Raw genomic sequence first — 15,223 nt, 5'->3', positions numbered from 1 at the left:
TCAAACATGACAACATAACTGAAGTTTTTAAAAATAATTTTTCATACCTATGTGCATAATTGTCCTTTTGGTAAAGTTTCAAATTTTTTCAATGTAATCTCATGACTAGTAAGTAATTAAGAAAATTGTAAGTACCTACATAATTTTTATATTTGTATATTTTTGTCAACAGATGTCTTGAAAAAGAATTAAAATAAATTCGAAAGCTTGACAGTAAGTCAAAGAGTTTTCTTTGTCTTGTGGGCCAAAATAGACTGCATCCTCAAGAATCACTGCTTGATATATATATATATATATATATATATATATATATATATATTATATATATATATATATATATATATATATATATATATGATTATTAATATGTAGTGACTGTTAATAATACAAAATGAATAATTTTGGGAATGCAGTCAATGTGTTTTGGGCTAATTAGAAGTGAAACACTTTGAACTTTTGTCGAGTTCAAATATATATATATATATATATATATATATATATATATATATATATATATTGTATATATATATTGTATATATATATTGTATATATATATATATATATAAAACAAAAAAAAGAAGTCAATCTTTGAACACACTCAGTGATCAAAAGATACAAAGTTGGTTCACCGACCAATCGTAACAAAATCAAAACAAATGAAATAGAGAATGTGGAAAAATCCCCTTACGAATAACTCACACATCCACTATTTCGGGCTGGGAAAAATTTTCTGAAAATATATATATATATATATATATATATATATATATATATATATATATATATTCTTTATATTCATACACCTGAAATCTTAAACATATCATACCTAGATTCCAAATCGGCAACTTTCTTCTGCGCAGCGTGAACTTCATCCATGTGCCTTATTTTTTCATTTCTAGCTTCAGCTATAATTTTCTCAGTCTCTTGACTCGTCTTTTCTAATGCCGCTATTTTAGCGTCCCTGAAAAATAAATAATATTCGATTTTCATTACCTACTCCATAGATAAAAATCCTAAATTATTTTAATTATTTTGCCTGGATACTTCAAGTGATGAATGGTGTACTAGAACAAGCAAGAATGCATTGAGAACTATTAGAATAAGTTTGTGTATGTGGTCTCGTAACTTAGCTGTAAATTATTTAATTAACAATCAAATCGTTTAATAATATTAATCGTTTGTTGAGGCGAAGCTTCTATACTAGCGTTATATTTATTTTTCTCTACAGTAAAATACGGAGCAGATCGTCACGAACTTAGCGATACGAAATAGTCGAAAAATTCGATTTACTCGACGAGGGAAGTCCTTTATACATTTCATTTAACTATGCTTGTTTTAAACCAGGAGGAGTAAACTAAAAAGACAGATTCCCACCCAAGAAAGTCATTAGAAAAGCCAACAAATACATCTACTAATTTGGTTGATTATCGGACTTCGACGCAACTCTATCTATCTATATAAGGATTTTTACAGCTGTCGTCGCCTTCCTTCTTTCAGCCAACGTCTCCAGTCCTTTCTACTCTGCCATTCTCAATCTCTAAGGTCTCGTCTTTCCATGGCCCCGTCCACTTCATCCCCCCATGATCTTCGGGGTCTATCTCTTCTTCTCTTTCCTATTGGGCTCCAATCCGAAATCTTTGGTTACTAGGTACTGTACACCCTACTAAATTATGTTAAATAATCGTTTCTGGTTAATACCAGAGGCGTACGACAGGGGAAAGATAATGGTTGATCCTTTCTAAATTCTACGCCTCTGACGTAACTGCTATTTTAGCATAATTTTTAGATTCTCCAATACTTTCTATACAAATAATATACTCTTCATTCGTAACGATAAAGTCATTAGTTTTCGATATTTTTGAAGTTAAAAATTAAACGGCACAGTTAATGTATTATGCTCCTTTGTTTTTAGCTTCAAATATCTCAAAAACGAATGGCTTTATCGTTATGAATGAAGAGTAAGTTATTTACATAAAAAGTATTGGAGAATCCAAAAATTGCTCTAAAATAGACATTCCGCCAGTGGCGTAGAATTTGGGAAGGGTCAACCATTCACGTTCCCCCGTCGTACGCCTCTGGTAGCAGCAAGAAACGTTTGTTTAACATAATTTAGTAGGGTGTATAGTACCAGCACCACTTACCTAATTTCGTGTTGTTATCCCATGCCAGTCAGGAAATATTAAAAAAAAAATAAAATAAAAGTTTAACTTTGACACCCTTTATTTAAGTTATTATCAACTTTCGTATTGCGGTAAGTTAGCTTAAATCGACCTATTTTAACCTCAGGAATCTAAGGTTAAGCTATGGCCCATTCTTTACTAAACACCCTGTATATTCTCTTCTTTGTATTTCTGGTAATTGGTATATCCCACAGTACCCCGTGTCGCAAATAAGCGTGTTGTTACTGCCTTCTGGTCAAAATTAATTAAAACTCTTATTTCTATTCAAATACATATATTTTTGGTTTACCATATCGATGACTAAATCATAATAACTTGTTTATAATCACGACCTATCTTAAACGTGGTTACTGCTAACTATTACAATAATCATAACAATAATAATAATGGTATCATATCATCGGGCGTTTACTTATATATTAGAATGAACTTTGCAACCTCACGCGTCGGCCTTGGTCAAGGGCGGACAATTTACTTTCAATAAAACATCTTTTGCACAGGGTGATATTATAATACCACACCTCCCCGTTTTGTTAAAATTACATATTTTTAAAATGAGATTGATTGTCCATCATCGCCTTTTAGGAGATAGACCTTATATTACTTAATAGTTAAGGTCCTATATCGGCCGCTATAAGACACTTAACAAAAATCCTATTATAAACAAAAGTTCATATTGTCCCTATACTAAACTGCTATTTTATAAAAACTACAAATAATTGTTTATAAGTAATTGTCACTAAATCACGTACTATTCCTTCGTGTCTTGTAGTATTTTTTTTCGTTTACTAATTCACTTTCGTAAAACAATGAATAAAACTTATCCTAATTTTTAATCTAGTCTTTAGTCTTTTTAGTGTACTACACTAATTTACGTCATATAAGCAGTGAATAATTATATATTTTAAATCTACCTAATAATATTTCCAAATTTAACTGAACTTAATATTACCTAACCTTCTTAGTAAAAATTTAAAGTTACTTTATTAATTCCTATTTCAGTCTTTTGATTAATTACTATTCGTCCCTTCTTAATAATAAAAAAAAATTAATGTCTCTTGCTAGAATAAATATTAATAAATGTCTCTCATCATATTAAGATTAAAGAAAATTTCTTTTAGGGTTCTTTTTTTTTTCTAATACTAACACTAAGGTAACTAACACTGTAAGATATTGTCTATCCTTAATTCAAACACTTCCATTATTTTCCGCGAAAATTTAAGCTGAATTCATTATCTACATTTAAAATTTAAGTCATTTATAATTTACGTTACTTTAGAGATTTCAAAAAAAAACAATTCAAGCTTAATTCTTAAATATAATTCAATGATTAGCTAGTTATTTGATTAGTATCTCCTTAATTTTGCTTGTTTTCTTGCAATTTTTTTTTGTGTCTTCTTTCATTTTTCCCACATATTTTAATAAAAATTCTCTTTTTTTCTCTTCTTCTTCTTGTCTGGTACTACAACTCTATATTTCTTCATTTTTCTTCATATAATAGCACTTCTACAGTGTACATAGTTCATCTTAATATAACAATCATTTTTCATTTAATCATCAATATATCCTTTCATAATATAACATCATAATAATCACTTCCTTTACTTATCCCTCAATGCCTACGTTCGACTAATCAAAGTGGCTTTACTCGAGAGAAAAGTTGCAATTCTTCTACATATTCCATATAACAATCATGATACTCAATACTAACCACGAAACCTCGACAATCTACCTTAATAGAAGCGGGTATAACATCGTTGGCTAGATCAAATTCTTTTAAAAATTTCACAACCTCAATCCCTTGCTTTGAGGCCGTTGTTTATTCACGAATAATCATGAATAAAATAGGTACCCTTCAAAACACACAGTGGGTCTCTAATAAGCTTTCGAGCTTCTATAATTCACTTAGCACCTTCCTAATTTGACAAGAGCAGTGGGTTTCTTATTGTCTCTAGTTGCCTCATAATATTTAGCTTATAATATTGTTAGTTCTTCTTCTAATCTATATAGTTCTTCTTCAAATTCCTTATCTCGACTCATCAGGTCGGTTCGTTAAAAGTATATTTCTTGCTTATAGCAATGTTTGTCGTATGTCATCACTAATAATTATTTATTAAAAAAATATCATTTATCAATCAAAAAATATTAATTCAGGTTCATATCATACAAAATTTAACACAAAATCGATGAAAATGTATCTATATAATCAATAAATATCAATAATAAAAACAACTGGCTAATAAAAATTCAATAATAGTATACATATTCGTCAATAAAAAATAGCATATGCAAAAGTTAGATAAAAATATTCAAAATAAGTTTAAATCTCAAAATTCGATAGAATTATTTTTTGGAAAAAATTCGATATTCCATAAAATATTTAAAAATAACCGTACTAAAAAATCGAAATCGGATAGATTTTTCAAATAAATTCAATAACAATTCAAAATTCAATAAAAATTCAAGAATCGTATATATAATAAACTTTGATAAAAATATTCAATTCAAAAATCACTTCATGTTTCAAAATTCATATTCTTAAAAAAAAAATCGATACTTCATAAATTATTCAAAAATCAGCAAAGATAAATTAATATTCAATGTTCAATAATAATATGTATATATAAAAACGAAGGAAGCATTTTCAATAAAGATAGACTAAATTTCTTACTTACATTTTATCACTTGTGTCTTTTTCCACTGGGTTCGGTTCTTGGGTCCTGGTCTGCTCCATTTTCCGCCGTCGGTGTTTCCAATCTTTAGTTCCCATCTTCAGAAGATTCTACAACTAATTTACAGGAACGCCATGTCGCAAATATGTGTGTTGTTACTGCCTTCTGGTCCCAATTAATTAAAACTCTTATTTCTATTCAAATACATATATTTTTGGTTTACCATATCGATGACTAAATCATAATAACTTGTTTATAATTGTTTATGCCCTCTTAATTCCTTTATTTTGCCTTTTTTTATGACGTGGCAACGTGGTAGGTTTATACCAATATATTCACATATCATCATACGAAAAGGAGAGTCGCATAGAGTCAGTCGGCAAAGGCACACATTCGCACAAAAAAGGTTCGTTATAGCATACGCGTCAAAACCCCACGGACAGGTCATATGGGTGAAACAATCCCTTAGCGTGCATCATAATCTCTTCAAAGTGTCAAGTGTCGTGGCGTGTTTTTATCAAAACTTTTGGACAGTTCAAGTATACGGACTTATCCTATATTTTGCTGTTTAGTTTTAGTGTCTTAGATAATAAAGTCGATATCTCTTCACACGTTTTAATCATTTAACCAGCACCTTATCGAAGTTATTTTATCGCGTTGACTTCATTCAAATTCATACGGGTCTCGATCCGTTTTCATGGTCCTTCTAAGCCAATTAAATATTTAACGTGAAAGAAGAACTTTTCGAACGGGCCCTTTTACAATATCGAACTGGCCGACTGCAATTCTTAAGCAACGTTGCGACCAGGAGAGCGCTGGCGACGCAAAGCCACATGTTTTTAAGTGTTTATTGTATTTCTTCATTTCAAAGGACAAGCGTGTAAATAGACTTTTGCGTTATCTGTGTTGTGGTTTTGAGGAGAACTGATGACAGCCCTGCAGATTTGGTGAGACCTCCTTTATCCTTAGATTTATTACCTACCATAATTTATGACATCTATTGCGTGTTTTTGTTTGTATAGTCAACGAAGATATTTGAATGAACGTTTTATGGGTAATTTGAATAAGTTACAAGCATTTCATTTATTAATCATTTGCGGATTTATTTGAATAAATTAGATTGTCATCTTGTCGAATAATCATTTTCGCGGGTTATTTTGAACAAATTACATTTAGCATTGCATTTATTAATCATTTGTGGATTTATTTGAATAAATTATATTGTCATTTTGTCGAATAATCATTTTTGCGGGTTATTTTAAACAAATTACATTGATTAATCATTGGCGGATTTATTTTGAATAAATTAGGTATACTATCATTTTATTGAATGATCATTTTGGGTTTTTATTTTGAATAGATTACTTTAGCAATTTGTTAAACAATCATTTGCGATATGGAAGGTCTTATTCGTATACGAGGTTCTCAGAAAGCCAAGGTTACAATCTTTAGCAAATACATCTCTCCATTACATGATAGAATAAAAAAGGGTGACAGCATTTCCGAGTTAGAGGTGTTACAGACGGTCGAAATGTTGAACGGTATTGAGAGTTTAGTTGAATTTAATGAAATTCAAGATCAAATTGAAACTTTAGTCAAAGCGGATCAGTTAGCTACGGAGTTTCTTGAGCGCGAGGAATTTTATAATAAGCACTCTTCTGTAGTAGCGATCGCGAGAAAAATCATCCGCGATTATGGGGGCGATAAAGCAAGTGAGCGCTCTAAAAATTCATACGCGGGTCACTGTATTGAGCTGAAACCGATAGAATTAGGACATTTTAACGGGAATATGAACAATTGGCTTGATTATGCTAATATCTTTGAGTCCTTAGTCAACAAGAATGAGTACTTAGATAATATTAGGCGTTTTCATTATCTAAGAAGTTCTCTATAAGGCAGCGCCGCTCAAATCATACGAACTTTGGAATTCACCGCGGAAAATTACGAGATTGCGTGGAAATTAGTTAGGGAAAGGTACGATAATAATAGATTATTAATATCCAATCACGTCAATGCGTTATTCAATATAGAACCGATAAATAAAGAGTCTTCTGGTAGATTGCGGCAACTAGTTGACATTTTTTCAAAACATTTATACGCATTAAAGCAACTAGGCTTACCTACAGAATATTGGGACGTTCTCCTCATTCATATTATTTCGAGCAAATTTGACACATATACTTTACGTGCGTGGGAGAACAGCAAGACGAGCAACGAAATACCTAGTTTCGACGATTTTAAGACGTTTTTAAAATCAAGGGCGGACCTCTTAGAATCAATTGAGGCAAATCAAGCGGAAAAACAGAATACGCGAAATAATTCGCAAGCGGGCGCATATCCGCGGAATACAAAAAATTCGCAGAATACGCGCGGTCTATACTCATCGCAAGACACTCCAAACAATACAGATAGTGCGAGATGTTGCCCTATGTGCAAGGGGGAACATGCTATCTATCAATGCGGCAAATTTTTAAGGCTTTCATCGAAGGAAAGATTCGATAAAGTACGAAAGATGAACCTTTGCACGAACTGCCTTAAAGGGGGGCACTACTACAGGAGGTGTAAACAATCAACGTGCAAGAGGTGTTCTTCTAAACATCACACGTATTTGCACCCCGATAGGTCAAGCGAGCGAAACACACCTTCAATGCGACAACCTGTAGTAAACGCGAGCGAAAATCAAGCGGTAGATGACCTACAAGGCACTCTAAATACTACCAATTTGACAGCTTCTGCTGTTAGCAGCAAGGCCAGCCCTGAACAAAGCATACTATCCACAGTATTGGTCAATATTGTCGATGGCCAGGGCAACTCATACGCGGTGCGAGCGCTACTAGACTGCGGCTCGCAGAGTTCATTTATCACGGAGAATTTATGCGATCGGCTTCGAATTAAACGAAGCAGAGTGGACATATCTGTCTTAGGGATAAACAACGCGTCATCTCCCGTTCGTTTCAGGTGCGCAATAAAAGTACAATCCCGTAGCAATATGAGCTTTTGTACAATGTTAAACTGTTTCGTAATTCCGGAAATTACAGGCTTCATACCAGCGGTTAAAATAGATATTAGCGATCTAGGAATACCCAGCCATTTGCAGTTAGCGGATGATTACTTCTATAAACCACAACGGGTCGAATTATTAATAGGAAGTGATCTGTTCTGGCAAATTCTTGGCACGAATAGAATCAGTTTAGGGAAGAATAAACCATTTATGCAGGAAACTTCATTTGGTTGGATCATAGCAGGGCCGTACTCTACCCGAAATAACTCAGCAGGAAACGGAACAACCAAGTGTAATTTTGCCAACACTATGGAAGTCACAGAGCAGTTAAGTAAGTTCTGGGAGCTAGAGGAGGTTTTTAGCGAAAAACCGGCCTTCTCAAGCGAAGAAGTTGCGTGCGAGAAACATTTCGCGAATACCGTAAAACGCGATGCGGCGGGAAAATTCATAGTATCCTTACCGTTCAAGGAACCGATATGTTCACTCGGAGATTCTTTTCGGCAAGCGAAATACCGTTTTTTAAATCTCGAGCGAAAATTAAGTAAAGACGCTGATTTAAGAACTCTTTATAGCACATTCATTGAAGAATATAACGAATTAGGTCATATGAAAAGTTTGTGTAAAGTTTCGGAAGCGGTAACAGACTTTAGCGAAAAGGGCACATTTTATTTTATGCCACATCATCCAGTTCTAAAGGAAAGTTCTCTGACCACACGTTTGCGCGTCGTGTTCGATTGTAGCGCTCCAACAACAAGCGGCGTCTCATTAAATCATATTCAAATGGCTGGGCCAACCCTGCAAAATGAGTTACTCTCCATTTTATTGCGGTTCCGAACCCATCTATATGTGGTGAGTGCCGACATAGAAAAGATATACCGCCAGGTATTGGTTAGAACCCGGACCTTGCTAACATTATAAGGAACGATTTTTACGTAGACGATCTATTAACGGGTTTTAATTCAAAACGAAAGGCGCGCGAAACCTGTAAGCAACTTTTTGAGGTCCTCAAGACAGGAGGATTCACATTGCGTAAATTTTATTCAAATGAACCGGAAGTATTAAGAGATATTCAGAATACTACTGTAGCGGGCTCGGTTATTCAATTCGGCGAAAATGAAAACGCGAAAACTTTAGGTTTGTTATATTCACCTCAATCGGATACTTTATTTTATAGTATAAATTCGTCTCTATGTCGTACCGTTACGAAGCGAATTTTATTATCGGAAATAGCTCAAATTTTCGATCCCTTGGGTCTGTTAGGCGCGTGTACAATTACCGCGAAAATTATGCTGCAGCTGCAAAGGTTATGGCTGGAGCGTGTTTCTTGGGATGCTCCCATACCCGAGCATTTAGCGAAAAATTACCTGCAATTCAGGAGCGCACTACGGCATTTAAATAAGTTAAAAATACCGCGGCACGTCATATGCTCTCGTGAGGTCAATGTTAACTGCATGGATTTTGTGATTCATCTGAAAGAGCATACGGCGCTTGCATATACGTAAAATCTACCGATACGTTAGGTAGATCACATTCATTTTTATTGTGTGCGAAGAGCAAGGTTGCGCCCGTAAAACCCGTTACCTTGCCGCGTTTAGAGCTCTGCGGAGCAATAATTTGGTCGCGTTTGACCAATAAGGTCAAAATGTCATTAAATGTACAATTTAACGCATGCTACCTCTGGACAGACTCCTCAATAGTGATTAGCTGGTTGAAAACCCCGGCTAATTTATTGAAGACATTTGTGAGCAATCGCGTAGCCGAGATACAAGAGACCACGTCATTTGCGCAATGGCGGCATGTTCCTGGTACAGATAATCCTGCAGATTTAGTGTCCAGAGGCGTGGAGCCAGAAAAAATAATGGAATGCAACTTATGGTGGCATGGACCCGAGTGGCTCATGCAAGAATCTGATAAATGGCCAAATTTACAAGTTGCGCCTACTGAAATAAGCGAAGAGCGAAAAAACATACAACAAGCTGGACGCAACACACAATCGTGAAGTATTTTCGTTTGAGCGCTTTTCCAATATTGTGCGATTGAAGCGAACCGCCGCGTATGTGTTCAGATTTATTCACTTTTGTAAAAGCAAAGAAAAGACTTCCGATCCCCTTTCGGCAGAAGAAATAAATTCCGCTTTTATTCGAATTTTAAAAATATGCCAGGCACAAACGTTCTCTAGCGAAATTGGTCTTTTGAGCCAGAAAAGGCCTCTGGAGAAAAACAGTAAGCTCATAAACTTGTCTCCATTTCTTGATGGTCAGGGCATTCTGAGAGTAGGCGGTCGTTTAAAACATTCGGAGTTTGCGTATGATAAAAGGCACCCAATCATTTTAGGGGCAGATCATGTAGTTACGGTTTTGATATTTAATCATTTTCATAAGGACTTAATGCATGCGGGTCCTCAACTTTTACTCTCTACAATAAGAGAAACTTTTTGGCCCATATCGGGTAGAAACTTAGCACGACGTACCGTGCATAAATGTGTGAAATGTTTTCGTTTGAAATCTAAGCCCATTCAGCCAATAATGGGGAAATCTACCTGCGTCGCGCATCGCAGATGGTCCACCGTTCATCGTGACCGGTGTGGATTATGCGGGACCTTTCTTAATTCGCGATAGAAAGGGTCGAGGTTGCCGATTAATAAAGAGTTATATGTGTTTGTTCATTTGTTTCTGTACGAAGGCCATACATTTAGAATTAGTTACAGAATTATCTAAGGAATCATTTCTGTTGGCTTTTAAAAGATTTATTGCGCATAGAGGCAAGCCTCAAAAGATGGTTTCCGATAATGGGACCCATTTCATAGCAGCTAGTTCGGAATTGAGAGCTTGGAAAGAGTTTTTAGAGCAGCACACTCCAGCAATAAGAGAATCCTTGCTAAAGAATAATATTTCGTGGTCTTTCATACCTCCGTATTCTCCTCATTTTGGCGGCTTGTGGGAAAGCGGGGTAAGAACAGTTAAGCATCATTTACATAGAGTCTTAGGAAATGCCCACCTAACGTTCAAGGAATTTTATTCGTTGCTTGTGCAAATTGAGGCCATAATAAATTTCCGACCTATTCATCCTTTATCTTGTGATCCTAATGATCTCTCCCCCTTGACTCCTGCACATTTTCTCATCGGAAGACTACTTACTACTAATCCAGATCCAGATCTTCGTCATATACCAGTTAATCGTCTCTCGAAGTTTCAACATATCCAGCAGCTTTCCCAGCACATATGGGAACGCTGGAACAAGGAATACATCTCCGAACTACAGAAGCGTACCAAGTGGACTACTACTCATGGTGAAGTGACGGAAAACGCGTTAGTGCTTATTAAGGAGGACAATTTGCCTCCATTAAGGTGGAAATTAGGTCGCGTGATTGAACTGATTCGCGGCAGCGATGGTGTAGCAAGAGTTTTTAAGATAAAGACAGACAATGGTATTATTACTCGTTCCTTCGCCAAAGTGTGTCCGTTGCCTATTTCGGACTAAGTTAGTTAAGACATTTGAACATTTATTTAGCGGTATTTGTTGGCAGTGTTTGCCAAGGCGGGGGCCATGTTTATGCCCTCTTAATTCCTTTATTTTGCCTTTTTTTATGACGTGGCAACGTGGTAGGTTTATACCAATATATTCACATATCATCATACGAAAAGGAGAGTCGCATAGAGTCAGTCGGCAAAGGCACACATTCGCACAAAAAAGGTTCGTTATAGCATACGCGTCAAAACCCCACGGACAGGTCATATGGGTGAAACAATCTCTTAGCGTACATCATAATCTCTTCAAAGTGTCAAGTGTCGTGGCGTGTTTTTATCAAAACTTTTGGACAGTTCAAGTATACGGACTTATCCTATATTTTGCTGTTTAGTTTTAGTGTCTTAGATAATAAAGTCGATATCTCTTCACACGTTTTAATCATTTAACCAGCATATTATCGAAGTTATTTTATCGCGTTGACTTCACTCAAATTCATACGGGTCTCGATCCGTTTTCAATAATCACGACCTATCTTAAACGTGGTTACTGCTAACTATTACAATAATCATAACAATAATAATAATGGTATCATAGCCTGTGGGAGTTTTATGTCAGTTCTTCTATCAGGCGCGGCCCCCTGCGAATGGGGGATGCGTTCTGGGTATTCGTAGCGCCAATACCCAGAGAGTAGCAGGAATACTTGCCGTGGAACAAAAACTGACACCTGGCAGTAGGTATAAAATGCACACCCATGAGAATGGAGATTAATAGTTTATGTTTAGGGCCGCTGCCTGAGGATCGCCAGGGCACGTCTGGAGCCGACGCTGGACGTGACAGCATGCGGGACGTCGGTGGCAGGGTGTTGAGGAGGCGGGCCCCTGTCACACAAACAGCTACAGCCCAACAACAAGAACAACAACCACAAGCGAGCCAAACAACAGCAAGAGCTCCACTCGCTGAAGGTGCTGCGCCGGAACATCAGCCGGCGCTCACTCAAGCGGGACGACCGAGGCAGCGCATGAAATGGACTGTGTCCATTAACGAAAGCATTTTGCGCTTCTATTATAAGGTGACAAACCTCGGTCAAGAAACGATAGGCTACAGACAACAGCTGTATGCCGAATTTTGCAGGGAGCACCGAGATATTCAAGTATCGGAGCAAAGAGTATCAGATCAATACCGGGTAATCATAAGAAACAACCTTATCCCAGAGACTAGACGCAATACGATCAAAAGCGAAGTCGAACGGGAGATTAATAACCAAGAGCTAGTTTTAGATCAAGTCCCTAATGAAATCCTTGATGAGCAGATTCGTGAGATTTCCATACCAGAAACTCAACCTGACAATACACAGCAGGAAAACAACGAGTTGCGCGATAGTCTAGAAAACGAAATGGCTCGTGCCGTACAAGAGTTTAATGGAACAAATCCACTTAGCAGACCACCGTTACCACGAATAAACTCTTGTAAGAAACTAGGTGCGCTGTTACAAATTGTGAACACTGAAGTCCTACCCAATTATATCGTAGAAGCCCACACATTGGAGTATCTGCATATGCTAATCTACTATGCAGCAACAGCAATTGCCAATGTAATGGGCGTTAAGATCAGAACACGACGGGGTACTAATAACGGAAGGACTGGTAACAGAATTGCACCCTGGGAAAAAAGACTTCTCGGAAAAATTGAATTCCTGCGTAGGGATATTGGTCAAGTCACAGAATATATAAGAGGTGTAACAAGTAGAAAAGTAATTAAGAGAGCTGAAGAAATAATACAGAGCACTGCAAGACACTCGAGATACGATCCAGAAAATAACACAGCCCAACAGTGTCTGGATACATTAAAACAAAAACTCTCCGTCTATTCAGGACGATTAAGAAGGTATAAAGTTAGTAACAACCGAAAATGTGACAATGCACTTTTTGAGAACTCTGAGAAGGCGTTCTATCGAAAACTCAATTCCACCGTAGAAAGTGTCGACAAGTCTTACCCAAGCCAAGAAGAAATTCATGAGTTTTGGGGTAATCAACTTTCCACACCAGCTGCTTTTAACAACAATGCTGGCTGGATAGAAGATACGACGCACAACTGTCACCATTACGTCACTGCTAACTACGAACCATTCACGACTGAAGAAGTCTCAAATGTCATCAAAGAGCTTCATAACTGGAAATCTCCTGGACCAGACGGAGTTCAGAACTTCTGGCTTAAAAAGTTTTGGAGTATTCATGAGTGCTTATCAACATTAATTAATCATGTTATTTCTAATCCGCAGGAATTACCATCATTTCTAACTCAAGGAACTACTTATTTAATACCCAAGGATCAAAATAACACCCAAGATCCATCCAAGTACCGCCCAATTACTTGTCTTCCAACTTTGTATAAATTGGTCACATCCTGTGTAACCCGGCGTAACTACCAACACTGCGCTCTAAACAATATCATAGAGCCTCAACAGAAAGGATGCGCTAAGAGTTCCATGGGTTGCAAAGAACAGCTTATCATCGACTCAGTCATTTCTAACCAGGCATTCACTAAAAAAAGGAACCTTTTTACTGCTTTTATTGACTATAAAAAGGCCTTTGATTCAGTACCGCATGAATGGCTAATAGATATATTGAAAATATACAAAGTCGATGATAACATATTGACCTTTTTAAGGCATATAATGAGAGATTGGAAGACTAAAATTCACCTCCAAATACCTGGTGAAAACATTATCGAAACCGAAAATATCGCAATCAACCGGGGCCTGTTTCAAGGAGACTCCTTGAGTCCATTGTGGTTCTGTTTAGCTTTGAACCCCCTTTCCCAGCTATTAAACTCCACTGACTCAGGTTTTAGCATTAAAAGCAATAATACTGTGGTAGCGAAGCTCAATCATCTGTTGTATATGGATGATTTGAAATTAATGGCTTCCACTCGAGAACACCTAGAAGAGATGCTAAAAACTGTAGAAACATTCTCTAATGACATTAGTATGCAGTTCGGTCTAGACAAGTGCCGTGTTTTGAATACAGTCAGAGGAAAGGTACAGCCCGGTGGATTCGATATGCAAAATGGCCAGAACATCGAGGCCATGGGCGATAATGATATGTACAAATATCTTGGAGTAAAGCAGGCGCGGAAAATTGACCATAAGCAAATGAAAACTGAGATAACTACTGAGTTTATAAGAAGGGTAAAACAGCTGCTTCGTTCACAGCTTAACAGTAAAAATTTGTTTAAGGCACTAAACACCTACACTTGTTCCGCGCTTAGCTATTCATTTGGTATTGTTAAGTGGACAAAAACGGATATAGAAAATCTTCAGCGAAAAGTACGAACACACCTCACAAAGGCACAAAAACACCACCCTAAAAGTGCAGTAGAACGAAAGAACGAACGACATTACCCCGGTATTTAGGAGGAAGAGGACTTATGGATATAGGTGAGCAATTAGATAAACAGATTGCTAATTTAAGAACTTATTTTCAGATGCAGGCTGAGACATCTACTCTACACCGCGCAATTTGCGCAGTAGATGACACAACACCGATCAAACTGAGGGAACCAGAAATGCGCATAAACCACCTTACTAAGGACGAACAACTGCGCACCTGGATGGGTAAACCTCTGCACGGGCGACATCCCAATGAGGTCAGCCAAGACTATGTCGACAATACAGCGTCGAACTATTGGTTGACATCAGGAAAGATGTTCCCTGAAACGGAGGGTTCATTACTGGGCATTCAGGATCAGGTTATACCAACGAGAAATTACCTGAAATATATCGTCAAAGACCCTCAGGTTCAAAACGACAGATGCCGATATGGATGTCAAGCCCAAGAAACCATCCAACATATTACAGGGGGCTGCCAGGCATTTGCTGCAACTGAATACAAGGAACGGCATGA

General features: G+C 36.8%; 1 protein-coding gene across 3 annotated transcripts in view; it reads right to left on the bottom strand.

The window, feature by feature from the left end:
- The window catches only part of LOC114347035 (227 kDa spindle- and centromere-associated protein-like), a 1,075,867-nt gene that overhangs the window by 234,585 nt on the left and 826,059 nt on the right, over positions 1-15,223 (bottom strand). For all 3 annotated transcript variants that reach the window (XM_050641832.1, XM_050641834.1, XM_050641833.1), the window contains one exon: positions 827-961. In XM_050641832.1, coding sequence (XP_050497789.1) covers positions 827-961 — 135 coding nt within the window. The remainder of the gene's footprint in view (positions 1-826; positions 962-15,223) is intronic.

The sequence above is a fragment of the Diabrotica virgifera genome, chromosome 1, assembly GCF_917563875.1.
Source record: "Diabrotica virgifera virgifera chromosome 1, PGI_DIABVI_V3a".
In the NCBI taxonomy this organism is placed as follows: Eukaryota; Metazoa; Arthropoda; class Insecta; order Coleoptera; family Chrysomelidae; genus Diabrotica; species Diabrotica virgifera.
The sequence above is the reverse complement of the archived record's forward strand: the minus strand, read 5'-3'. Positions and strand labels throughout refer to the sequence as shown.